Source organism: Cebidichthys violaceus, unplaced genomic scaffold (genome assembly GCF_023349555.1).
Source record: "Cebidichthys violaceus isolate CVI_PGR_0920_01 unplaced genomic scaffold, fCebVio1.0.p SCAF_12, whole genome shotgun sequence".
Taxonomy (NCBI): Eukaryota; Metazoa; Chordata; class Actinopteri; order Perciformes; family Stichaeidae; genus Cebidichthys; species Cebidichthys violaceus.
This window is the reverse complement of record NW_027176285.1, coordinates 9987016-10014784: the sequence shown is the minus strand read 5'-3', so window position 1 is coordinate 10014784 and position 27769 is coordinate 9987016. Positions and strand designations below refer to the sequence as shown.

At 39.5% G+C, this 27769-nt stretch overlaps 1 protein-coding gene across 6 annotated transcripts; it reads right to left on the bottom strand.

The window, feature by feature from the left end:
• Window positions 1-193: 193 nt before the first annotated feature.
• On the bottom strand, window positions 194-27221 carry znf618 (zinc finger protein 618). Of its 6 annotated transcripts, none has more exons than XM_068706292.1 (15): window positions 26706-27221; window positions 18704-19043; window positions 17474-17551; window positions 17146-17190; window positions 16840-16890; window positions 13611-13700; window positions 13027-13107; window positions 11705-11794; window positions 11411-11500; window positions 10117-10194; window positions 9727-9771; window positions 8890-8967; window positions 7570-7728; window positions 5997-7093; window positions 194-5714 (listed from the first exon to the last, which is right to left on the bottom strand). In XM_068706292.1, exons 2-15 carry the CDS (start codon window positions 19014-19016, stop codon window positions 5172-5174), a joined length of 2838 nt encoding a protein of 945 aa, XP_068562393.1. In that variant the 5' UTR covers window positions 19017-19043; window positions 26706-27221; the 3' UTR covers window positions 194-5171. The 6 variants fall into 6 exon arrangements, with proteins under 6 accessions (XP_068562393.1, XP_068562395.1, XP_068562398.1 ...); XM_068706294.1 differs by having other exon boundaries at window positions 11423-11500; XM_068706297.1 differs by having other exon boundaries at window positions 18758-19043.
• Between the last annotated feature and the right edge of the window lie 548 nt (window positions 27222-27769).

Genomic DNA, 27769 nt, shown 5'->3' with positions numbered 1-27769 from the left:
AAAATGCTTCATGAAATACTACAGGTCCTCCATCATCTTTCCTCTCCACACACACACACACACACACACACACACACACACACACACACACACACACACACACACACACACACACACACACACACACACACACACACACACACACACACACACACACACAGCTGCCATACATTGAACTGCGTGAACACCACAGTGCTGTTGACACAGATTTGGAGTTTATTCACACATCACATACTACAGTGGGTAATGTATTCAAGAAACACTGAACAGCGCTGCCACATATGACACAGGAACAACAAAAGAAAAAGACACTGAACCCTTTCTTCGCCATTATATAAAAATAGTGTTGCTACAAAAGTATAAATTAGGCTTACTAATAAGACAACTCAGATCTGAAGCTACACAGGAATCTGCTGCCAAAGTGCATTAAAAACACACAAAATGAATAGACTCAACCCATTTGTTTGCATTTTAGCAGAGTATAAAAGGAAGAAATGCCTGTAAAATAGGGTGAAAGCAACACTAATTTCTTAACCTGAATTGATAATACAGAGTATGATCCATAGTTAAAACAGAAAAGGTCTCTATGTTTGCATTCTTATACCATATGTTACAATTGTTATCTGAATAAGTTAAAGTCCTGAAACAAAATAAAACTTACAGCTGATTTAAATTGTCTAGTAACAGTATCTTAGTTGAGTTTTCTATTATATCAAAAACCTTTTGAAATGCTACTGTAGAAAATAGAGGTATAATGTTATTGGTGTTCCCTACTGTATCTCTGAAATGAAGGCTCCCCCTTGTGGCATAAAACAGCAGTTCTCTTGTATTTACATAATACATCCTCTGAAAATGGATGCTGTCAACCCATTAACACCAACTTATTTTCAGCATCGCTATAGTCCCACCACGAAAGGTTCAAATTCAGGCCCGGTTGCTTGCTGTTTGATGAGTGTCCTACAGGTAACGTCTACTCATGAGCCAGTGCTTCACCTCAGATGGACGTGAACCATGTGGCTGTAACTTTATATACCAGTAATCGTATTAAAAGCATGCATATCTTAGATATAATTCTCATTTAATCAACAAAAAGAATGCTATTTCTAAGTAAAATTATGTTGACATCATTACGTCAACAATGGCATTTTGTCCCAGAGCATATCATATTTAAAATACTTATTTAAAAACCTGTAAGAAAAATCCCTTCGTCAGTTCAATTCAGGATCGCTGCTAATACCGCAAACTAATGTGCAGCATTCTGACTATATCTTAGACCAAAGCTAAATTTTGTGTGAACATCTGATTTCCAATCTTAAAATCACAACATTACCTTCTGAGTACTGAGGTAAAACATTGGATTGGTTCTTAAAAAATAAAAATTTTAAATATAATTCACCCCAATCTTTTTTTTATTTTACCAAAATATAAATGTGTGACATAAATCCGTTGTAGAACAGTATTATAGATATAGACTATCACGATGAAATGATGGGTCTTGGTTACACTGAATCAAGTTATTCTTACAGAGGGAAAACGGATACACTGTGTTAAAATGTGAACAGTATAATAACTCCTTTCAAGAACCTTAATGCACAAAAACAAAACAAAAATCAGACAGTTTCAGAAACCATTACAGAGCAAACTGAGACCCCCTGAAAATGTCGTCTTTGCGGCCCGTCAGCGGTTGAACTTCTCACCTGGCTGCAGTGATGCACAGCTGTACTCAAGCACCCCATGACATCACCGCTGGATGTGGCCACAGGTGCCACAGCACAGGTTGCTACTCTAATCCGTCACGGATGGTGAAACAGGCGGTAAGCTTTCAACCAGAGACGGCAGCAAAACAGTGCTTTTCAGCCTGGTGCTCAGTCACTAAAGCATTCATGAAACACTAACTCAAAGCTGGAAATGGAGGTAATGAGGGCAACAGTCTATTAAAAACAACCTGACACAGTTTGCAATGCAGAGCCATTCATCTTAGATTGACAGACATAATTTAAGCATATTTAACCATAAATGCATTTAGAATAAATGTTTATCATAAATGAAAACTTACACAACTGCATTCAGGCGGACTAAACGGATTCTCTTTTTAGCGAGACCTGTCTGTTCTTGGTTTTACACTTTAAACTATTTACTCACATACTCTATACTTTGCAGTGTACTGACTTATCTACATTACACTTCCTGTGTCCTTACAAACTAAAAGGTGCAGTCGTGTTTAACAAAACTGCCCCACACTCCACCTCAAAAAAAATAAAAAAAAGCACAATTCCAACCTGGGTCATAAATAAATGTGGATCACTAACTGTGAACTGTTAGGAGAGGGAGCTGTCTATCAGTGTGATGAAGCACACAACAAGGTGGTGCCACAGGAAAAGAAGAAGAAGAAGAAGAAGAAGAAGACTTCTCCATTTCCAAGTACAGTTCATCAGCTTTCCTACTGGCCAACCTCGCACATCTGTGAGGTTAAAGTAGAACAAAGTTGAACTCAGAAACAGGAAATGGATGCTTGAATTTGTCCAATTCAATAAATGAACTGAATGGGAGATTGAGCAATATTTGTTGGGCGGAAGTGTAACGAGACTTTAACTTAAATTCTACTGGGGTCTAAAACAAAGATCCAATGTTTCTTTACAGTTGATATTTGAAATTAAGACAATTCATTTGAACTATTTGAATATGATTCAAAGAGTGGGATGTAGCCTCTCATTCATGTGGAGCAGCCAAATCATTTGCTGCAAAATAAAAAAAATCCATATGAGAGTCTCATACCACAATATCAGTACTGATATGTCTTCCTGCTCTGATGTGACCCCAATGAAGACCTGATCTACTACGTATAGGTTTATACAGTGGATACTTGTGCTTGGGTGTGTTATTGTTTAAATAATTCCTGGCCTATTTTGTAAACCATTTAAGATGACTTAAACTTTGGAACACTTGTCAAATACCAGTTGTCTATGATTTGTGTGTGTTTTTTAAGTCCTCATTTGTCCACTAGAGGGCACTGTTTCAAACCATCAGCCAGAGGTCCCTTTGAGTCTACCGGAGTGAAAAAAAAAACGTTAGAAAAGATGGTGAAAAGAAGGCCATCGAACAGCAATAAAAAGGCATGATGTTGGTTCTGACTGTAGGGTTTAAGGTGGCCGCATGAAAAAGACTTAAGGCCCAAAAACAGAGACGACAAACTAGTACTTGACAAATTAGTACCAAAGGCAACAAACACATTTACAGTATCGTTTCCATTCATCCAAGTCATTTCAGGAGGTATTAGCTAATGCAAATGTATACTAGAATCCATAAAAAAATAAAACAGCTCGATTTCATTAGTACTGGCAGAATTTGCTTTATCCTGAAAAAAAAATAAACCCTCAGTGATCCATTTTTTTTTTATTTGTTGCAAATGGCACGAACTGTATTTGGGGTGGAACGTTTCGCAAAAGTCACGGTTCAGTACATTCCTCGGCATTGAGGTTACAGTTTGGTGTGTTTTTCGGTACAGTGAGGAAAAAGTGGTGGTGCCTGCTTGGGTGCACTCATTCCTGAGAAAATCCTGTTGATTTCACAAAAAATAAAATGTTAGTAGAATAAGTTGGAAACTATGATAAAGCTTTAAAAATAAAAAATGTGTAGCTCACATAGGGAAGACAATGTATATATTAGAATGATCAATGATAATAAATAAAATAGTATTGAAAATGTTCCTATGGACAAGTCTTCTAATTAAGCAAACACACAAACACTGTGTGTCCAACCGTTTGACCTGCACATTCAGCAGCAGAAGACCTCTGCTTTAACTAAACCACTGGATGACTTTTCTTTACCATTTGTAACATAAACAAAAAGCGTCATATTAATGTTCTATCAGCTGTGTTTTACCCTTTTGAATGATAAATGCATGCAGTGCATGCAAATGACACACAGCAAAGATTTTAGGCCGCTTAAGCAACCGTCAAATTAGCTGCGATGATATAGCTCTTAGAAACCCGACCGTCTCACATGGCTGAATGCGTTGAATCGTGACAGTAAATCAGAAAACGAGTACATAGATGTCAAGAGGTGCAATGGCTGTAGAGATTCGACCTTTTGAATCGTTTGTCATACACCAATGAAAATGATCATTCTCCAGACACTCTACAAGTTACAGCACTTTAGGAGAAGAATTTACATCATCGTATCTGATTGGTCAAGAGATGCCCACATTCGGCTGATCGTCAAATTGTGTCTTTTTTTTTTTGTTTGTTTATTGATTCCTGTTTCAGCTTTACGTAGAAAAACACTAAAAACAACATTATTGGCCGAGATACATGTTCCTATCCCTCAGCTGTTGTTTCAGAATAATGGACAGCGTCGTTATGCAGGGTGTGTACTTGTGTGTTTATGTGTGTGCATGAGTGTGTAGTTGCGGCGCTGTCCGTCTGAAGACAGGGAAGCAAAGAGACGGTCTCAAGAGACACAAAGCGCAAACACTTGTTATAGCGCCGCTAACACCCGTTTCTACGCGTCTCCTCAAGCTGATTTTGGAGAATGTTGATAAACTCTATAAATATATCTAGCTCTCTGATTTTGCTAAGCTCTGTTATTTAGGAACGATCCTTTATTTCATTGCCACATTTTGCCGTCACTGCAACAAATTGTGATACGCAGTTCAATCAGGATTCTTAGATCAAACTATTGAACAGTCGACTATTCCGGGTCATCCCGATAGTACTTACTGATTTTCAGAGGTCTATGACAGTAGTTTCAAGCAGCGAAAGCAGATTTTACCTGAAGATGATGTCAGCCAGTGAGAATAACAGCATTAGTTTAGTCATTAGGCTGAAGTAATTCTAATCACTGGCCATGATAAGAGGGATGCTGCTTATATGTGCATCCCAAACCAAGGGCAGCGTACCAAACATTCTTTTGAGAGCTACCGTTCCACCCCTACAATTTGTCCACAGTACTTGACAAACAGTCCTTTCTCCATACAAAATATGCAATAAGTCGTATTGTTTTTTGAGTGTTTGCAACCTATACAATGTGAGTTTCTTGTAAATATCTGTCATGAGAAGTATTTAACACATTTAAGTTTACAGTTGGTCTAAGCCTACAGTATATAAATAATAGTCTTCAGTCATTAGTTGGAGGTGAAGGTTTGGTTGATTAGGGTTGGTCGAGGTTCTCTCCTAGCCCATGTTGGAGCGAAGGAAAATGAGTTTGTTCATCTCCTCAGAGGTTACCTGCTGCCTCCTCTTCATAGCCAGGCTCTGCTCGCAGACAGTCACACACTCATTGCGTATGCCCACAGCAGGCACAGCAAGGAGCCACATTGCCAGGCGAGAAAGCCTGGGGAACTTCTCATTCACTGCTGAGCTCCAGTACTGGAAGAGGTCAGGTGTGCCTTGGAGAAGAGGCTCAGCCAGGTATTGAAAAATCTCTTGTCTAACTTGGCTCTGACTCTCATCATTACCAGACACTGTGCAGGACCCCCTTGAGGTGCCGCCATTGTTTCCCCCTCCCTCAATGCGGCTTATTTTAGGGGTTGGTGGGCCATCGGTGTCCCGCTCTTCACCGCCTGAACCTCCACCACCACCGGTCATACCTCCATCCCTGGTTTCAGCAGCCATTTCGCATGCGCGGGAGATTATGTCTTCATGCTGGTAGGCCGGCACTGAACACAGTTTGAGCTGAGGGTCGAGGACCATGGCTACCTGGTGGGCTCGTTCGACCTAGAGACAGACGGACATCACAATGACTGCGTGTTCCTCCTAAAAACCAATCACTCATATGCATGCGTCATACATCAAGGTTCTCGTCAGATCTGGGAAATCTTGTTCACTCATTTTCAAATGGAAAACTCATTTTGTTTTTATTCAAACAAAGTTCAATCAAATCTAACCAGCATTGGTAGATTTCAGTAATATCTAGCCTTTCCTTTTTTTTCTGAGGAATCTTATCCCTTTAACAGCACATTTTCAAGAAACTTTATGTTAGCAATACCAGTTCAGTACCTTGAAATGTTCCTTAAGTGCTTCTAGGAAGTAGTGGCAGAGTTTGCTAGCCGTGCCGGTTCCAGCCTCTCCAGCTTTGGATGTGAAAAACTTCTCCAAGCGAAGGTACACGGGCAGCACCTGCTGTAAAGTCGGTCTCCTCTGGCTGCTCAGCTCCAGAGCTGCCAAACGCAGAGGTGCCAGCAGACAAGACAGCGTACCCAGCAGATGCTTGTTGAGACCTTGGAGGAGTGGAGCTGTGGTCTTACTGCGTCCGTAAGCCTCACAAATCTGTTCAAAGTGGGCATGGACCTGCAGGAGAGCTTCAGCCGTACGCTCCCAGCAAGGAGGGGTGGGGCATTGTGCAGGGCCGCCCTGTGCACCTTCCTCCGTTGTGCTTGTGGATGTTTTCGTGCAATGTTCCTCGCGAAGGGACAGCGTGGTGGAGGCGGCGATATCTCGGCACGTCGAGAGAAGCTCGGCCAGCTCATGAAGACCTCGAGCCTGGAGGCTGCGCTTCCCAACAACAGCCTGGACAACGGCGCCGAGCGAACACCCGGCGCATCGCAAGCATATCCTGCTCCGGCCGCCGCCAAGCGGCGATCCCGTGAACCCCGCTGCCCACACTTTGGGCTCGGAGACGTACACGGTGCGAATGTCGGACATCACAAACTCTGACAGCACATTCTGCACCCAGTGGTGAATCTGCTCGGGCCCTTCCCTCAGCTCAGCCTCCCTCACACCGAGCACGTAGCGCTTCAGTCTCGACCCCTCCACCTGGTAGGCTGTTAGAACGTAGCAAGCGTCGGGGCCCGACGTCTGGGAGTGGCAGGTGACAGCGATGCCGAGTGAAGCATTGGAGCCGAGCGCACACGTGACTTTGACTTTGACTTGGTTGTACATGCGGGGCAGCTGACGCAGTGCCAAGGCACTCATGTTGCCAAACGCATCACGGGTGGAGTAGGCACCGTGACGAGCACCCGTGTCCACTAAGGTCTGTGCCAATTTCAGGAAGTCCTTGCTGTTGAGCACGTTTAGCATGCTCAGATCTGAACACATTACCCGTAAGAGGCGCTCAGCCACCTGCTGACGTTCCTTCTCAGGTAGTCCATTATTCTCTGCCAGCACAGACAGCAGATGGATGGAAAACATAAGAAGGGATAATTAGTGTTTATGTTTTTTTAAATTAAATATATTGGCAGAAAATGCATAGTATCTTAGAAGGGAAGAGGAAATACAGAATCATACAAAATGGGACATTTGGGACATAACTTGGCTTTGTTTTACAGACCAGATTCACTTTAAAACGTATAGGCTACACATGGCATCACTGGAAGTTTCTTCACATGAGAAAGACTTTGCAATGTCTCTAGTGCAACAGAAGGGGGGGGGGGGGGGGGGGTGTGTCTGGCTCCTCAGCAAGAATCAAACCAGCACTGTTGCAGTTACATGGTATGCCACCAGAGGCTCCATAATAATTCCATTTGAACAATTGCCCAACCAAACAGTGTACATAGAGTCGAGGGGGATACAAACCGTGTTCTTGCAGTAACTCTAACAGTGTGAAATGAATGATGCTGATTGCAGAACTTACGGCTGACTGTGTGGTTCCTCTGGGGGATGCTTTGAGGCTGTATTTGTAGTTTAACTGAGGAATGGGCCTGAGCCGGAGAGCCCCTCCACAGCGGCTCTTGAGGACCGGAGGCTGAGGAGGTTTTGGGAGAGTCCCCTTTTGTGTGGTTCTCATTGTCCGCTGAGGAGATATACAAACATGGAACATCAGGCAGAGGCGACAACATCGCATGGTTTTAATGAATTGTATATTAAGCGTTTACAGTGGAGAAAAAATGTAAAGAAGAAAATTATGACACAAAATTAAACAAACAAAAGGATTGTCAGCAAAAGAAAAAATGACAAAAATATATTACTTGGCCTCCCTAAGTCTGTCATTAACAAATTGTGCCTTCAAAACTAGATTAACAATTTCAACTGATTTGTTTCCTGTCAATTCACACGTAAATATCAGCCACAAATCTGGCAGGGTATGTCTTCAAGTAAAGTCAGTCAACAATAATTCAGAAACCAGGGAACTAAGGACGACGCCAAACATGATGTTAAATCATCAACTAGTGTGTTTTGTTTCCATTGGTGAAGCTTGGATCACAGTATTTTAAGGCTGGCCAGACGAAAGTCAAGGACAGGCAACATGATTCATGCATAAGAGGGTAAATAAACTGCCCTTTAGTAATTTATCAAGTAAAAATATACTTAACATTTGGTGGCAACAGCTTCTCAAATATGGCTGAGCTGCAGTATTTTGTAAATTCACAGAAACTTTTTGTGGTGGTGGCAATGATTTGGATCAACTTTTTGTATGCAATATGTCATTTTATAACACTAAACATTTATTGTGCAGCATGTTAGCCTGGGATCATTGACTCTTGATTTTCTGCAGTATTATTGTTTGTTGCGTGAAGATTCATTAGCACGTGATATAAATTGAAGCATCTTTGAGTACCTTTTGAAGCGCTATACAAATAAAATGTATTATTATTATTAATTCTGTGATTGGTGCAGCCGCTGGTTGCTTGAGATTGTAATTGGTCTTTAAATGATTTCTAATTTAAAAAATGATCAGAGGATGATGCACTGTGTACATGGTTACATGTATAATGCACTAAAACTTCTGCAACAACAACAAAATGTATCCAGCAGCCTCAGAACCAGATCTGCAACAACCCTGATTACAACTATGTATTCTTTGGAACTTTATATGTTGTGTACCTCAATAAACAATTATGGATTATGTGTGATCACACTGCCTTTCACATGCATTGCAGCCACTGAGGGTGTGTTCACATTTTGTATTTGTTTCCCTGTCGAGCTTAACATGCACTTGTAATAGTGGACTCACCAGCGTGGGACTGCATGTGCTCCAGCAGGTTGTTGTAGAACTGGAACTGGATGCCACAGGCACCACAAGTGTAGGGTTCTAAAAAATCACAAGGCCCAGAAGAGCGTTGACTCTTTGATGGAGGAGAAAATAAATACACTGTCCATCTACTAGCCTCTAATATCCCTGTTATATACGCTGGAAGTCAGTTCCACCAACATGTTCTAGCTTTTGTGATTTTTTTTTTTAATTTGCAACAGCATTTCAGAAAAATGGTGATGCAGTTTTTGTGTTAATTTGCAAGTATAATAAAAATTGCAGCTATGTTTAAAATTTGTATGTTGTGGCATCCTAGTGGGGTTTAAGGCGCTGGCCATGTAGTCACAATGTCCCTGTTTTGAAAAGGCTTTGTTCCATGTCATCTCTCTCTCCCCTCATCTGTCCTAACTCATAAAAAGGCAACACAAACCACTAGAAAACATAATAAACAAATAAATGTGTACATGTTTGAATAAAACATCTAAAAAATGTGTATCAGCTTTTCCAACCATCTTTGACCACCAAAAGAAAACTTAAAACAGTATAGTCAGCCGATGCTACGCTGCTAGTCATTTCAAGGCTATTTCTGAACGCAATGCAGACGATAAGGCTAATGTTAACATTTCTGTTCAGACATGCCCTAGTGATAGTGAGGCTAAAAACAGAAAATCAGATTAATCACAATGGATTATAGAGAAACTATTTGCACCAAACAATGACAGATTCAACAAAAATTGAAGCATACCAGAAAAAAGGTGAAATGAGGAGGAGGCAGCATGAATATTTTCTGTTTTGAGCAGGAAGGTGCGGTCGACTTACTCTGGGTTGTAGAGAAGTTGCTGGCCACCAGAGGGCTCGGAGTTCCTGTGGACAAGAGAGAGGGAGGGAGTTAAAACCACAGACAGAGAGAGACATTCTCGATCACCCTTTCTCCTTGTTTATTCAGTCAGTGCCTTTAGTGTTTAATGTTATCCTCGTAAATGGCAAGCATGATTTGCAATCAAAGAGCAATTACTATATATTTCAATGATTTGGTACCAAACATTATGCAACCGGAGACGATGGAAATTACAGAACTAACTTCAGTGCAAGCCAATGCATACTTGCGTTGCAGCAGAACTGAAAATGCTTTTCACCATTCAAGCAGAAATTATACATTTCCACACAAATACACTCACATCCAAATCAAATAAGTGACTCAGTGCTCACCGCTTGAATTCTGTGAACTGTTTGTGTCAACCAGACTAGACTGAATTGCACTTTCCAGTTTCCGCCTGAATGGACTGTCTGTAAGTGAAAACACAGGAAAAACACTGAGTGACATGGCCACGCTAAATAACGAGGACAATATTCTTAATTCGAGCTGCAAACTCACACAGTTAAATCAGAGCAAAGTCAATGGCATGTCTATTAATCTCAGTTTTAGTTTGTGGCATGCAAATCCATCACGCTAACTGCCTTGACAAAAGGATCCAAATGTTCATATTACATTTAAATATGGTTTTAATTCCTCCTCTTCATTCCATCTTTTTGACCCACTTCTAAAGATGTGAGTGTGTGCCATGCTTTAAATAGTTATGGTGGAGCGCTTCTTGGCAGAAAGATGGAGGGGGGCACCACAAAAATGCAGTACCAGTTGAGAGAAAAATCAATGATTTATGACAGCTGGAAAAAAGATTTACTGATGCCTACAATGTTGACAATGTGCTGTATGTTAAAATAAAATTTTAATAAACAGACCATTTGATTGAACTTTGTTATAATAAACAAAATAATATTTAATTTTAATGTGTTTGGGTGCTTGAGGCAATAAAAAAAAAAAAGACATAAGAAAGGAAAATATATAAATGTGCCACTTAGAGCGTGTAATTAACAATTTACTAGAGGTTAGAGTTAGCTAGTTTCCAGCAGGGTTTCCACAAATACAGTGGGAAGGTGATCCAGAACCTCACAGTACAACTAATCTTTTAGGGTTCTCTTCAATCCTTTTTCCACTGGCACGGCGTATCACACTTCAGCCATAGTGGAGCATGCTCTTATGAATTAACACACCCTCTTAGCAGGAGTGTGATATTATTGTAACGGCCCCTGTCCTCAAACCCAGCTACGCAAAGAATCACAGTTAACCGACAGGCTGCACTTCTGTGGTCGAACAACAACACTGCCATTATAAAAAGACATTCTTCAACAGTCAATCAACAGACAATAGGTGTTTGGGTTCTGAACACGTTCACTAGGTTGTCATTGTCAAATTGAATGTAGATTATCTGTAACTATTATATTATATATATTACTATGATGCATAGTATGGTACATGATGATGAACTTTCGATTATCAAATTTCAAGGCACAACAGTGTGTGTGTGTGTGTGTGTGTGTGTGTGTGTGTGTGTGTGTGTGTGTGTGTGTGTGTGTGTTGAGAGAATAAGCATTCCGATCTGTATCGGTACAATCAATTAACAAAAATGAAAAAAAATGTAGGATTAAAAAAAAAGATGCTTACTTTTTATCTTACCAGTTTGGCTGTGGCCAAATTTACTCATATCCATGCTACCACATTCCTGGACCCGCGATGTCTTCAAGTCAAAGGAGCCTACGTCAAGATAGATTCTCAGAGTCAATTGTAGTTCAATGCTGCAACTTAAATTGATGACATCCAATCTGGCAAAACATTGTAAACATTTGAAAACAAAATTTTCCATGTTGGCACAATCTGTTTTAAAGAGGTTATATTTGTACAAACAAAATGATCACATCCTACAAATCATGGCTTTAAGCAGTAACTCAACAAGCTCACCCATTGGCGTGTGAAGAGCAACATGCTCCTGGTATGGGTTAAAATACTTGTACTGCTTCCCACAGAACTCACAAACATAGCTTCCCGTTTCTGCAGGACAAGAGAACTCACAATCAAACACTTTGTTTTCATCAAAAGCCATGTTAGTGGTAAAACCTGCATCAGAAAACAAGAGGTCCTAATAAGAGTTGAGAAGACGAAGGAGCTGGTTATTTTGACTCGACTTGAGCAACACCTCAATATTAGAGAACAAAAAAAAGCACAGGGGACTCCCTGCATAGTGTGTGGAGGTTCACTGCAGTGACAAGTACAGGCCTCCCACCTGCGAACACTGCCAAATGTGTTTGAAGAGACACGCGCTGCTGTCGGCTGAACCCGCTGTCTCTGCGGAGGTGGGCGAGTGCTTTTTCCCCTGTGAAGGAGGACTTTTGGACTCACGTTCTGAAACCTTTCCAGTGTGGAGTTAGCTCATATGCTTAATGTTATTTTTGTAACATGGATCATCACCATGACTTAGGGTTGGTCATTACAAACTGGCCTTCAACCCGTCAAATGTACTCCATGTTAAGAAAAATCAAACGGATGATGGATGCACCGAAAAATCTGTTTAGGATTTGAATGCCAACTAGGCAAATACGTACCGAATAGTTCAAAGCTTCATTCAGAATTTAGACATTTGTATTCTAAAATTAACATTTGAATGCTGCTCACTTTTTCTTTGGCATGTCTACTCATTGTGTTTACACCCAGTATTCTGCACAATTGTACATGAAACTGCCTATAACTATATATATATATATATATATATATCAATGTTGAAGATTGAAGATTTATGTTGAAGAAACTGAAGAGTTATGTTCATTAAAGAAATTAGAAACTTGTTTAATCCGATGAATAAGTTAATTCAAATTGGGGATTTTGTCTGAGGATTTCTGTTTTTAGGGCGATGACGTCATAAAATATGATCACAGACAATCAAAGCTTCATTCGAAAACATCACTAGAAGCTTAGAATTATGTTTTTTTTAAATGGCATTCGATACAGCCCAACATATATGTCAGATGTCTAATTTTTCCCTCTCCAATAATCATTGAAATATAACCTACAACAATCAAAATCAAATCATTTCGAAACGATGGGTTACGGTGACAAATGATCCCAATCGTATCGATATCTTCTGGACAACTCAAAATGGAAGAACTGCAACTTGCTGCCTAAACTAATATTAGCTAATAATAATAATAATAATAATATGTACTAATAGTGCATTTTGTAATCTTGTCCTGCCATCTGTGGAGAAAAAGTGCACCAAACAGTCTTACTTGGTCCAATTTTCTGGTAGGGTTCAACTGGCTCCTCCTCTTTAAGGCCATCCACAGGTAACACGACCTGTTCATATGGATCTGAGAGGGATGGGGAAGGGAGGCGAGGATGAAATGGGCAATTAGTTTTAGAGTGGCAAGTATATCTGACTGTCTACTTACATATTTATACCTTTTCTACATTGTTACCATCGACTTTACATGGAGTGATGCTCTGTAGTTAAGCTCTAGTAAGAAGGGAATAATTTCACATTGTCACATTACGCTAATTTCTGAAATCATGGGATTTCTTTACCTCCACTGATGTGAGAACTAAAATACACTTAACCTGGGACAGACTATTATTAGTCCACTGCTCATTTGATAGTGTATTTAGATTTGTTTCTTTTAGCAAAAAGGCTCAACATTTTTCTGATCTCCTCTTTACTATGCTACTCAGCTTTTGTTGCTGCTGCAGGATGTAGAGACTCTGCTGCAAGGGGAAAGTGTGAAATGGGAACTTCACTTATAAATGGCTTTCCAAGTCTTTGAGTTTCAAAGAAAAAATAAATTGTCATGCAAATTGTCCAAAAACTCTTGGTTACCATCAACTGCATGCAGGTCACGGTGCTCCTGGAAGCAGCTGTAGTATTTATACTTCTTGCCGCAGATGTCACAGGAGTAACGGAAGCTATCTGCAGATGAAGAGATAGAGAGAGACCAGCATTGTTTACAATGACAATGGATATTATGTGGATGACTGAATCCAAAACTGCATACTGGGTAAGTAATAACCCAATAATAAAACAGCAAAACTTTGGATGGGTGCATAGTTTGCAATACAGAGAGCAGGAGAGATCGTAGAAAGTAATACATGACACACTTAAGGAGCTGGTACAGGACATACACTTTAACCAACTGGACCCCAAAACACGGCAATTTAACACGTTTAGAAAAGCAGTTTCCCAAGGTGCTGCAATAGCTTTTCACATTTAATTTGCAGAAAAGTATTTCATTGCAGCATAGAAAGAGGGCCAGAGAGGACAGAGTCAGGAAAACTGATCAACAAACAAAAGGTATTAAAATACATAGAAAAAGCTTTGATTGCATTGGGACAGAAAAACAGAGGGAGGCTAGGAGAGATTAGATAAATAGACAGATGAGTCCCTGAAAAAGTGATAGAAAAAGTATTAATGATTTGACTAGTTTTGATTATCTCATAGAAACAAATGTATGCAAAACAAATTTCAATGTAAATTTGTTCAAGGCTGCAATTTCAATAAAAATAGTGTTGTAATGTAGAACATGAAGTACAGTTTTTAGAACTAAATGGGAAATTATCCTTGCATTCTATTTGGAATTTGTTAGACTGTGCATATAAGCAGATGATGCTAAATAGATTTTTCTGAACTGGAATACTGTAATTTAATTTGTTATGACCAATATCATGCAACACACAGATTTGAATGTGCATTAATATTGCTTCTTGTTTAAAAAGTATTCAATTTCATGGCCATTTTCCCCCAAGTCGGTAGAGGGCTAAGAGAGTGAAGGGACATAAGGTACGCGGAACACTTGGTCCGCTAATGCTAATCTTGTTGCACTGGGAAGCATTGTGCAGCCAGGTGGCAGTTGACAATTAAGCATACCTGAAGTGTGTCTTGGCACACCACAGTGAAGTCCTGCCTGAGGCCAATCTGTTGCATAAACAGCATGACATAAATCAACTGTAAGACAAAAGAGATTTCTAGCCCCCTTTCTGCAGTTGGTTCAGGTTTAGTCTTCTCTCCATAGTAATAGTTTCCCCAGCAGAGGGCCCCTCACCTTACACACCCATGTGACGAATGTTTTATCATTTAGCACAAGAGCGACGACTTCTAAACTTTCTCTCAGTCCATTCTGACGCTGTTAAATCAATCAGATGCATTCTTAGCTGAATGCCTGAGGCATTACAAAAGGTGTATTTAAATAGTGTCCAATATATGTTTATTCTACTCTGGACTGATCTTTTTTTTATGGTTTAAAAACTGCATTTTGAATTATTTTGATTTAAGACAACTGGATACATTTCATTTCCCCTGAATTGGAAACAAGGAAATGCAGCTACAAAAGGTGATTATTAGGGTGCCAAACTGTAATTGCATTTATAACACCTCAAGGCTCCAATACTATGCATATTCTATAAATATAAATTGGTGTGATTAAAACTGTTTTTCACAAATTAGTGGGTTCCTGGCGTTTGTCAATTTAATTAAAGCTCAACCAGCATAATTGCTCCATGCATAAGTGAGGACACATTCTGATTAAATCAATAACACAGTAACAACATGGTTAATGGGTGCATGATCCTAAAAGGTTACACTTGTTTCTGGGTACTGGCTTAAACGCACAAAAACACTAAAGAAATCAAGGACAGGTGGAAACAAGCCCGCTCTGACGCAAACAGACTACTTCCCCTGTTACTTGTAGAATCTTGTCTTACAGTATTATAAAACTCTGATCATTGCGTTGGTGTGTTATTATTCAAATAGACCCATGATTCATGAATCAAACTAGATTTTCTGGATCACTGGTACCTGGAGTAATACCCCACCAATCCCCGTAGTTGTTTCTTTAAATTCAGGGCTGTTTTTCATCCAAACGGCCACTTGGTCAGAACTACAGAAAGTTTGTTCAAGCTGGGCTCCCAGAATAGTTTCAACTCTCTTCAACTCCAAGAAGTCCACAACACTACAGCCTGTGTTGTTTCCTGCTTTTCAACATGATCCTAAGCCCACACTCCTTCAACAGAGGGACACTTTACCAGCCAAACTAATGGGAAAAATACAGGCTTATTATCAGTCGGCCTGGCGTCATTTTCCTCAGTCGCTTTTTAAAATGCAGACTGGCAATGATCCAGAGTAAGGCGTGATAGTAACCAATCACTAAGAACAAGTCTTGTGTTAAGCAGGCTTAAAGTCAAGGTTACAGTAATGCCATATCGTAGCTGTGCTGCTCTAAACCTCAGCACTTAACATATTTTGGTCATTAACATGGAGAATATATTCTATTCAGTTATATATAAGAACTGATTTACTATTAAAACGATTTACATTTTGCCTCTTGTTTGATCTTTACTTGTTGACACAGTCTTGCACCGCTCATAGACGCAAGTTCTATTTAAAAAAATAAATGCTCTTTTAAATTGACACGCCAGTCATTTTCAAGTATAAAGTCTAAATATGTGGCGTCAACCAAAAATTCTTTACAGCATGCTCCAGTCTCTTAAGAATCTAATCTATCAGGTTGTTTTGTTTTTTCGCCAAGCAGCTTCTCTGGCCTACTTATTAACACCGTCACAGACCTTTTGGTTACACTGTGTTTGTATTCCTCATAGAGCTAAAAAAAAAAAAAAAGTCAGTTGTTCTGTCTGCATCAAGATGATTGCTCTTTCTTTTCTCCCTGCCATACTGATAGTGCTGCCTTTAAGCGATGTGCACATTCACATAATGATTGCGCAGAGTGAGTGTAGGAAGCTTTATAAATAACTCTCAAGTACTACTCTGAGGTACGAGTATTTTTAGTCCTAATCAAACTTTCACTGTGATTCCTGGGAGTGATTTTAAGATGTCTGATAAACACACAGACCCTGGGAGCTGATATACAACGCAATTAAAAGAGCAACATCCCCCAAACGTGCAGGCCAGCGTTACATTTCATATGCAGTTTCGGGTTTACTTCACTTAAATTAGAGGAACTGATTTTGTCAGACAAAATATCATTGTGATAATCAGAACATTGTATCCAAACATGAGAGAAATGTTGAGGTAACGTTGGATGTTGCCTTATAGGTACCTGGTATTAGGATGTCACCTATGGGAAGGCGGCTACAGTGAGGAGACAAGACTGATGGGAGAGAGGGAGGAGGACAATAGGGGTAAATATTATGGCTTTTAGCCTGCTAAAGTCACATAGAGACAAACGGTATCAGTTATAAGTTGTTGTGGATTGTTTTTAGTCAGCTTTATGAAAATCTTAAAAGATATCTCGTTAAAACAACATCATGTCTGTTAAATGAGCCAGGTATGAAATAAACAGCTTGTGCTGGCATGCGTATTAGCTTGAGTGTGTTCACTGGATGAGTGTGAAAAATGTACTCACTGTTGGGTGTCTGGGGTAGACCATCTGCAACCATGTTATCGGATTCTGTAGTGGATAAAAGCAGGATGGGGAGAAGTCAGTCTTACAGAAATATGTGAAAAGATGGACGTGTTAAAATTGCTATCTCACATTTAACAATTCAAAGGCCAAAAAGATCAAATAAATTAACCGATCCCTAGTCAAAACAGGACATGCCTGACTCATTGAGAGGAAGTGAATGATTTTTGGACCATACTGTCGAGAGAGAAAAACCGCAGCGAGCAGTCACTTATTATTTGGCTTTTTCAAAAAAGACAATACAATGCGTAGAAATAAATAAGTACCTTACCTCTGTGTGCCCTGACGTGTGTCTGAAAGCAGTTATAATACTTGTACTTCTTCCCGCATACTCCACATACATAGGAACCTGCATGAGAATCCAAAACAGTGTCAGAAAAACAAAGTATCATCAGGAGAACACACGTTTCATTGTTTGCTTCAAATGTGAGATCACAGTTCTCTCTCGTGTTCTTAATCCCCAACATAACTACCGTGAAAAAAAAATAAATAAAATTAAAATATATATATATATATATATATATATATATATATATATATATATATTTCCCAATTACTACTCTGAATATATATCTCCCAATTACTACTGTGAATACACCCAAAATCAGTAATCAGTTAATGTTCTAAGCTACAAGTAGACGTCACTTTCCACAAAATGTTTACATTACATTAAAACTGAATTTGTAATAATCCGATTAATTGTTTGAAATAATGACTGCCATGAGCAAAGTGTGGTATCAAGGCCAGTATAGACATTTTCAGTGTTTTTAGGAGGTATTTCTAATATTTTGCCCTCCGCATTTATATACTGTGAATGAGGGTACACTTAATACTAGACAAATTATAACCTCCATAAAAGGAGGATTATTGCCGGCCCGTTGTATTAGACTGCAGTAGTTTTAGCTAAGTGTACCTTATAAACTAGCAACTTAAAGTACATGTAGTGAATTTGTGCAAATGCATAGCAGACTCAAATATGAGCAAAGCACGGAAAACCTCCTTGAAAAAAAGAATTGCTCACCCAAATAACAAAATAAAAAAACACTTTGTCATTTACCCTAATGGTACAGATTCTAGCCATGCAGAGAGGATTGGTCTAATTCCCCCAAGTTCTGAGATATCTGCCTTTCAGATGGAAATATAATATTAAATACAACATAAAATGAAGGTGAATAGAATTCCAATTGCGCTCACAGGATTGGGAAATTACATTTCAAATATTCAACCACAGCAACTTACTGTAGGGGCCATTTCTTCTGAAGAAAGTACTTCCAATAAAAACTGCACACAGGGAAGTCTGTGGATTATCCTGAGTAACAGAGACCTTGCTTCTGAAAAGCTGCAGCTGCTGCTATGAATTTATTAAAAATGTCATTTTTAAAATGCTACGCAGTCTGTTTGTGTTGTTTTGTCAGTCAGGAAGCAAAGTCAGGGTCAAGAGACACCAGACAAGAGTGCAGTCAGGAAATGCATGTATACATCCATATGTATATTCACACACCTATGCATGAGTCTGTGCTCTTCGTTGGAGGAGGAGTACCAAGGGCAAACATACCCTCGGTCTGAGATCTACGGGATCCACCTCCACTTGCTCCTCCATCATTTCCTCCAATGACAACACAGATCTCAGCAGGGTTGGCATCACCCACTTTCCCGTTACTCGTCTCCGAGGTCCCAGGCTCTTTCTTTATTGTGACAGTTGGTGGAGATGTGCTCTTGGTCTTTGGGACCGGGGTTGGCGAGAGACCATCTGTGGCTGCACTCGCACCATCCGCCTGCTCCTTCCCAGGATTGGGGGCCTCTTGTGCACTCATGACTCCACCTCCTCTGGGCCTGTGCTTCTTTAGAAGGGGAAACAACAGAGAGACAGACAAAGACTTCCCTTTACTGTGCTGTAACAATATACCTTCCTGATTGGGGCAGGACTTCCAGCCCAACATATAGCATTGATGCACAACATCAGCACTGACAGGTGAAACAGATGTGTTGTTTTGAAACCAGAAAGGGTGTCTAGAGAGCAGCTTTGCTTTGTACCTAGACAAGAGCAAGCTGCACAGCACAAGCAGTAGCCTACATCCGACAACTATTGAAAGCCTCTGAGACAACCACCCTTCTTTTTGTAAATACAGTCAAAAGATATGCAAGCTCAAAAATGCACAAGAGCCACCACCTGTAATTTATCAGTGACAGTGTTATTTTGAGAACAGAATAAACAGACACAATTTTCTTGTTAGAACAGAGTGGCTTAACTGTTCATAAGTGCCCTTTGAAGGCATGAATTTCACAACTTTGTGGTACCCAAATGCTCCAATTTCAAAAGTATCCAAATTACACAACTCGCCACTTCAGGGCAAGGCTATAAAAGGCCCTGTCGAGAGAAAAGAGCTCAAAATGCAACCAAGCAAAGCTGAGTTATGCCAGGATGGCTGATATTATGGAAAGAGGGAAAATTGGTCTTCTAAAAATAGCACACAGATACAGCAACAACAAGCCTTTCCATCGCCCGATACACCTTTCTTTGAATATGACACACGGCCGAGAAGCATCAGCAAACGCGCCCATGATCCGGATAATGTTGACACAAAACATTTCAGGTTTTCAGTTCAAATTTCTTACCTTCAAATCTGTAGAAAAATAAAAAGTAATGTCAGCTCAATCGTAAAGTACGTGCGACACGGAAGGTTGAGCAAGTGGTGCATTTCTTTTTGGGATTTCCTAATACCTTCTATAACCTTTATAAAAAGGAACAAGCTTGAACATGACTACATGTGAAGTTGTAATTGCTTTGAGTCATAAAAATCCACAGCATAATACATGAGAATTTCACTCAATTTGTATATCTTGTAATTAATTAGTTGTTGACCTCCCGGTGGGGATTCATGTCATGGCAAAGCAAAGCGTTTAGTGGATTAATCCAACAGTCAATCCACAGACAGATAATCAGCAACTAGCTTATCAGTTCATAATTGAAATACTTTTTCAAGCAAATATGCCAAACAAATAAATGCATTTTTAAATTATCTTGTATGCTGGGAAACATGCTTCACTGTTCTTTGGTGTTTTATTGACCAAATGATTCATAGAGAAAATAACCAGTAGATAAATCTATAATGACAATAATTGTTAGCCCTAATTATATGCAAGCCTTATTATATGCAAACATAAAAGTCACACATATATTAATATGTGTGTGTATATATATATATATATATTCAGCCTATTTACGGATCAAGGCAACAGCCAATCACAGATGATTATTTATTCATAATGTCTTGTTTATTTATTCAATATTTTACACTCTGGGTCTCCAGATAGATAGATAGATAGATAGATAGATAGATAGATATATACACACACACACACACACACACACACACACACACACACCACCAGTTTAAAGAGTTCATGTGGTACTCTTGTGTACCAGAACAGTTTGAGTAGTACTTATGGATGTATTTTTATCTAAGGCTAGAAATCAGAGAAACCCCTCGACATTGTGACACTTGTGTTGCCATGAATGCAGTTGTCCCACTAAATGAAAAAGGTACATTTTAAATACAGGCACTCACAGAAATATTTTGGGTCAGCAAAGTTAGTGGCCCATTTATTGTCCACGCAGCAGTGCCAAATTTTACATCCCAGTGACATCATGAACGGAATGGTCAGCTCTCCATTTTCCAGCTTTAGGACTCAACTGTCTGGGTGAACTCTTGTAATGCCCCCCCCCCCCCCCCCCCCGCTGCAGAGGGAACTGTTCTTTTTCATACATTTTAGATCTTAGATTTAGATTTTGTGGAGTTTAGGTCAGAGTGTTCATGAATGTTTTCTTTCTGGTTGACTGATGTGCAAACTGTCCTAATATCATTGCAGCATTGTCTTACAGAACACATAACAAAAGCTCAAAATATATCTCATTACTACATCAGTGTAATTCCACACATCCATAACGTCATGTAACTTTCAGTAAATATCTAATTAATTCTATGAGCCCCACTGCAGACATGCAGCACCGTTTATCTACCAAACTGTATGAAAGCAAAGATTACATAGAAAAGAAATAAAGAGCACCTGCGAGCGAAAGAGCTTGAACTTTAACATTTTCTGAACTCATGAAGAAAGACATGATGTAACTGCAGAATGCTGATAGATTATGGGAATTAATCTGTTTGCCAAAATAAACTTCTGAAGTACAGCAGTGGTTTAGACTCCGCCTTGAGCCAGCTTCACTCTGCAGGAAAGTTTGCTGAAGGAATACTGGAAAATTTTAACTTTGTAATGCCCTTTCTTCATTTTTACTAGACTTACAGTCTTGACTGAAAAGCTGAAAAACTGCAGTATGTAGTCAGACAGTTTTTTTTTTTTTAAACAATTTTAAAAGTTACAGTATTTATAAGCTTCGTCTTGCTGAAAAATGCTTTATGAAAACAGTTTTTCACAAAAAATACAGTAACGTTGGGCTTCTCAGTCTCTGCATTTTTTTCCCAAAACAAAGCCCAATGGGAAGCACTTTCAAAGTGGAAACCACAGGTATCTGGCATTGTTCTGGCAGAACTTACACTGGTGAGTATATTCCACCATCACATGTCTAATCCCCCACGCATACAAATAGGAATGTGTCATCATTGTTCTTATGAATGATGGGGTAAAGGCCTTCTGTCAGCTTCACTTCCAGCCAAAACAAATGACGACTGCACAAAAGTAGTGACTCTCAACTTTGACGATTAATGAGTAAAGTAGATTTACCCAACAACTAGTTTGTGTATAGAAATAGTGTGCATCACATTGTATGGTTAACTTACAGACTAATAGTTTGCATAACAAACACGTTAAGCTTGTGAAACACATTGTTAAAGATTATACCAGTGGTTGTCAACCATTTGGCACTTTACCGCATTTAAGGGACATTATCCCTCTAAGCGTCTCACGTTGATTCATTTAAATAACTGTTTAAAGTCCAAAGAGGTAATATTATGTCACTAAAAAGCAAAGATTAGAAAGAATGAAAACAGGTATGTTTAGCAGAACTTCGTTTCTCTTCCGACCTCTTAGTATTAATGAGCTCACGACCCAGATTTGTTTGAGGCCCTTAAGAGGGGCCCCACCCCTCGGTTGGCCACCACTGGACTTAACTAGTAAGGATATATGAAGCTGTTCAAAACTGCTCCACTTTGACTAGCTACTATAGTACAACACTGATTCACAGAAGTAGCACTTTTCATTTCTTATATTTAGATGATAATACACTTATGTACTTTTACTTAAGTGGGATTTTGAATGCAGGAATTTGACTTGCAGTGAAAGTATTTGTACTTTGTTGTATTGGTACTTATATTGAAGCAAAGGATGAGAGTACTTCTTCCATCGCTACTCATTACTTTCAGCAACTGAGTCGTCCTTGTCTACGACAAGTCTGCTTTTGTTTAGAAAAAGAACAGCAAAGTCTCTGTTAGCACAATCTGCTCATAAAACACGCTAACAAATGGTCCTCAGTGCCCACTAAACACTAGCAGCCTATTCTGTAGCTGACAGGAGTTAGCGGCCGTAAATGAGAATGAAATAATGGCTAAATTAACTGACTTTTGTCATCTTTAACCAAATTAAATGATGGCAAAGGCGCATGCACGCATGTCTGAATTAGATCCCTTAGTCATTCCCTGTGCAGCATTTTAAATGCATACCCTGAATTTAAGAAAATGTTTTCCTCTAATTAAAGTCAAAATGCAACATTTCCGGCCTTATGTTCTTTCACAGGCGGAGGGTCCTGATATGCTGTAACCTACAGCACTATGCAGAAGGAAAATCTAAACCAGATGCACATCCACTTGATGGTCCTCACAAATAAGACCTTCACCAACTAAAACAAAAGGAAATACAGTTAAATTAAAATCATCAAATGTTATTTGGATATCAAGGATCTTTAGATACCATCGTTGGAATAGAAACTGCATTAAGAAGAGGTGGGTGCGGTATTGTGATTGATGTCAATGTATTAAACTGGTTTTTAATTTGATCCAGCTGTGTTCTAAAATGACAATGCATGCATATTAACAACAACGCATGATAGCGGTGTGCTGAATGTGTCGAGGGTTACAGAATAAGGAGGTTAGGCATACAAAGACAACATCTCTGGGCCATACCTCTGTTCACAATTCAGCGCTTAGTCGAGGTACTTAAAATAATTGGCCTATATTTGGGCAGTACAGTATCTGCAAAATAATGAAGTAAATCAATCACTGTGCTTGCTTAAAGTAAAGAATCATGTGCTTCTAACTTGGGAGACATTTTCTTACTTTGAAATGAACCTTGCGACACCAAAAAGCAACCGTGCTCTGCATGTTAAGTAGCTGGGAATAGAGATTCCAAATAGAAAAGTACAAATTTGTTTAAGGCTCATAAAAATGTTTCCACTCTGGAGGGATTAAAAATAGGAATCCGCTAAAATGGGGGATGATGGGGGGGGTCACTTCAATCACTGCATATTTATATTATCCAGAGCAGTCAGTGACGAGGAGCAAGACTTGACCGAAACCTTTTTCACACTGAATGCATTGCTTTCCCTGTTTCTTTAATCAAATGCACATGTTTCTGTCTTCTGTAATAAATGTCTTCCAAGGTGGTGTATGATCAATGATTTCAAAAAGCAATAATGCAGAGAAATGGATAAATCCCCCCCCCCCCCCCCTCACCCAACCCTCCAACTCACACAAACAAAACACACACACACACACACACACACACACGAGATGCTCTGGAAAAAGAAACTGTGTCGTCTAGTAAAATTCCATCAGCATACACTCAAAACCCCCCATAAAAACCTTTTCAATCTATATGTTAATGCCACGAATTAAAATTTAATAACAAGAGATATTGAAAAGCAGACTTGAATTATACAAAAATAAATCCTGAAAGATCAGGGCCCTAAAATTAGAAATTCAGGGCGGCATCCGGTCTGCTGCTAAACCCTCGTAGGCTGGCAGATTAAATTTTTGATGAAAATCAAAATTGCACTGCACACTGACGCAGACGCAGCAAACCTGGCACTATTGTGATTTATGGATTCATTAAACCCAGGGGAGTTTCACCCCCCCCTCCCCTTTTCACTCAAAGAAATGAGATTTGCTTTGCAGAAAATTTGTATTTTCAGAAAAGCTATTCAGGCTCTGCTCTACCTTTAGAAAACGGTCAAGGGAAGAAAAAAAAAAAGAAGCTTCTGTGTGTACACAACCGCTGCACGTAAACAGGCCTAATTTTCAGTGCTGCAGCGATCGAACGTCCTTATGCATTATTCATGAAACCAATAATAATTTTTACAAAGGAAGAGGCAGGAAAATATGTGGAGAATGCACAGATTTTTTTTTTTTTAATGCAGCAGCTCCAACCCACGAAAAGCCGTTCCCTAGAGACTATTTTAAGTGAAGACATTTTCAGACATTTTCAACACGCCACTAAGAAAGAAAACTGAACACGAGGTGTTTGCTAAAAAAGATGTTTGTTCAGACATCTAAGCACAAATCAGGAATCTGCAATTGTGCCTCGACAAAAAGATCTGGCAATGACATCAAAGATGTAAACTGTTTGTGTAACCGAAAGCAAAACCTCTGCACTAAGTTAACGACAATTAGAGCAGCAACTGTGTTGTGAAACCCGCAGGCTGTGATAGGATCCCTCACCATAGTGCTTATGGGGTCCTGGAGGGACAACGTTCACCTCTCCATCCAAACTATTTGCTCCAAATATCCTCAGTGAATCAAATCCTTTGTTCTTTTTTTTTTTTTTTAAAAAAGGTACGGACAGACCAGCATTCCTTTTACCTTACTTAAAAACGAGAACACTCCCAGAATGCAGTTCCCATTAAGCATATCAAAGTGTTTTTCACTGCAACAGTATTCCTGAGAGCGTTGTAACTTATTACTCGGCCCTTCAGTTATTCTGTGTCAACATTCCCATCACTCACCGGGTGATCCTTCCTTATTAAACCCATGACACTGGTTGCCTCTCTTCACGTCTGTACTTTAAAAAAGAAACTCCTGCATTTCTATTAGACTTTCCAAGCAAAAGGTCAGAAATCACACCCAGATTTTTGCATACCAGCCATACAATTTCCAGCAGCTCTTTCAAATTTATACATATTCGAAAGGTCAGCATTAAAATTACCAGGAGCAAAATGGCCTCCCCAGTCCACCCCCCCCCCCCCTTACATTAAAATAAAAAGCAAGCCATGCAAGATGGGGAACTGTTTGGCGTCTGCAGGATTAATATAAACAGTGGAGCCACTGGTTGTGATTGTTTTTCCTGCCCTCAAATTGCTGACATGGTCTTTCATCTTCCAGTGCTGTTCCTTTCACTTTGGATAGTTATTTTCCGCTCACACATTCACAATCTCTGGGAATAAAAGTCAAAATTGTTCCATGTCTGCCAAGTCGTATATTATATCTGTTAACCCACCATGATATAAACAGACTCATGTACGCATACACAAGCAAAATAAACTGGAAAATGACAGTTAATGTGTATGTTAAGACTAAAATGTATCTTTATCTCACAGGCTGACAAACTCATTGTAATGAAACATTTAGCAAAATAAGTCAAGTTTGTGATATTCATCATGAATAAAAATCAAAGAAGAAGCAGCATTAACTTGTGCTTTAAAATGCAGTATTGTAAAAAGGTCATCTTGCATTAATTAGCATGAAAGCACAAGACTTTAACTCATAGCAATCATTTACAGACAATGTCTGTTCATTTCAAAAACAGCATTAAGACACGTGTCTCTATTCACACTAACCAACATGCATTTGGATAAACAAGTCTCCAAAACTAGTCTCATTAAAAAAGAAAAATTTAATTTCTCAGAATGACTGCCTCCAGGTGGCGCCAATGACGCACAGATTTTTTAAAAATCCTCTCTGCCTAAAAATAAAATTCCGAAATGTATTTTGACATGACGACACTTTTAGTTTCTCCGTGTCCGTCTCCCAGATGAACACCAAAACCGCATAAACGCGACCACAAGTGGCGTTGATGTTGTGCGAGTTTCAGAGAAGAAACTCCGAAAGCTCTGTTCAAATTTTTGCAAGGAAAATTCACTAAAACATGGCTGCAGGAGGTTTTTGTGTTTCAGATTGTTCCTCCCCTCATCGTCCTTCATGTTGCCACTATCGCCTGGTCCCCCCCCCCCCCCCTCTCGCTCCATCGGAACACACAGGGTTTTAACTAAAGGTGGTGTATAATGTGAACAACCTGGCCGCACTACACGACTAGTCAGCAGTTACACGGAAACTTCATTATGAGGATTCAGTGGGAAAAAAACATCAACAGATTAGGACTATTTCAGATTGGCTTTAAAGCCTGCACCTGGTCCAGTGGCTGGCAGTAGTGCGAGCAGGCTGCCAGGTTTCGTTTGACAAGTCGCGTGGACTAAGAGCTAAATATCCGCTATTCAAATTTCAAAAAATTTAGGATTTTTAAATCAGAAAAAAAAGAAAACAGCGGTTTTGACATACCTCCAAAAAACGATGCAGCTCATGCGAAACAGGCTCCCCGCTCCAGAGATATTCCCTCCCCGACCAGAGGTGACTGCACAACTGCTTCCGCAAAAAAAAAATTGTGAATTAGTTATGAGAAATTCCAAATGTTAAAAAATTTCCACCACGGCGTGCTTTTTTTTTTTTGCCCCCTCCGCGACACGCTGCGTTACATTTAAAAAAAAGTGTAATGGCGTGATGAATCATAATTTTTTTTGCCGACGTTCACTTCGGTCCGGGCGAGCTCCTCGTCTCTGCCTCGCGCAGGTTTGCGTTGCGGTTCCTCTTGAGGAAATTTCGTCCGCCATATACAAGAAGGGCAGATTCCGAAATTGCAGCGCCGGCCTGTATATTAGCCCACATGAGAAAAAAAAGAAAGAAAAAGGAAAAAAAAAAAAGTCTGGGAAGAAGACAAAAATATGGTTGGCCGGTTATGAAGTTACACAGGGAAAAACAGAGACTGTAAATTACGCAGAGGAAAATATTCACATGTGAAGAGAGATCATTATGAAAGCAGGCTCTTACAGCAGCTCTACACTGTTGAGACGTGCGACTATTTGGATTAGATGATACCTTCTGGTTAGGTCAATATGGTAACATTACCCATATTTGGCTGGTGCACATTCTGGGTCAAACTATAATATCCTCTTGGTCACATACATTTCACAGTTAATTTCCAAATGTCTTCATTGTTGCTCATTTTAAATGAGTAACAAAGCACTAGCAGTTTGCTCCAAAACTGTTCAAGACTGAAGTAGTCTAATTGTTCAGTTTGCGCTATTACGCAAATTAAAACTCTTACCAGACTTTGGTCAAAAGGAGTGACATCAAATCTACTATCTGCATCATGTTCATGTTAGTGCCCGTTCACTGCAGAAGTCTCCACAGAGTTTGTGCATGAATCCAGAGCAAGGTCTTGGTTGGCCAACACATTTCGTTTCAAAAACCTACTCTGAGAATTAGCAATCTCTTTTTTTTTCTTTTGAAATAGTTTAGTTTTTGTTTTTGGAATCAAGTTATTGTTTAAAGAAACAGCCTTTTCT

What these genes read in the sequence shown, in the direction of transcription:
- znf618 (XM_068706292.1), bottom strand. Translation starts at nt 19,016, where the DNA reads ATGAGTGCACAAGAGGCCCCCAATCCTGGGAAGGAGCAGGCGGATGGT. An exon ending in GAGCACAGACTCATGCATAG is followed by an intron (nt 17,552 to 18,703) that starts GTGTGTGAATAT and finishes ATTCTCATGCAG; the next exon opens with GTTCCTATGTATGTGGAGTA. An exon ending in CAACTTCTCTACAACCCAGA is followed by an intron (nt 8,968 to 9,726) that starts GTAAGTCGACCG and finishes GTGATTTTTTAG; the next exon opens with AACCCTACACTTGTGGTGCC.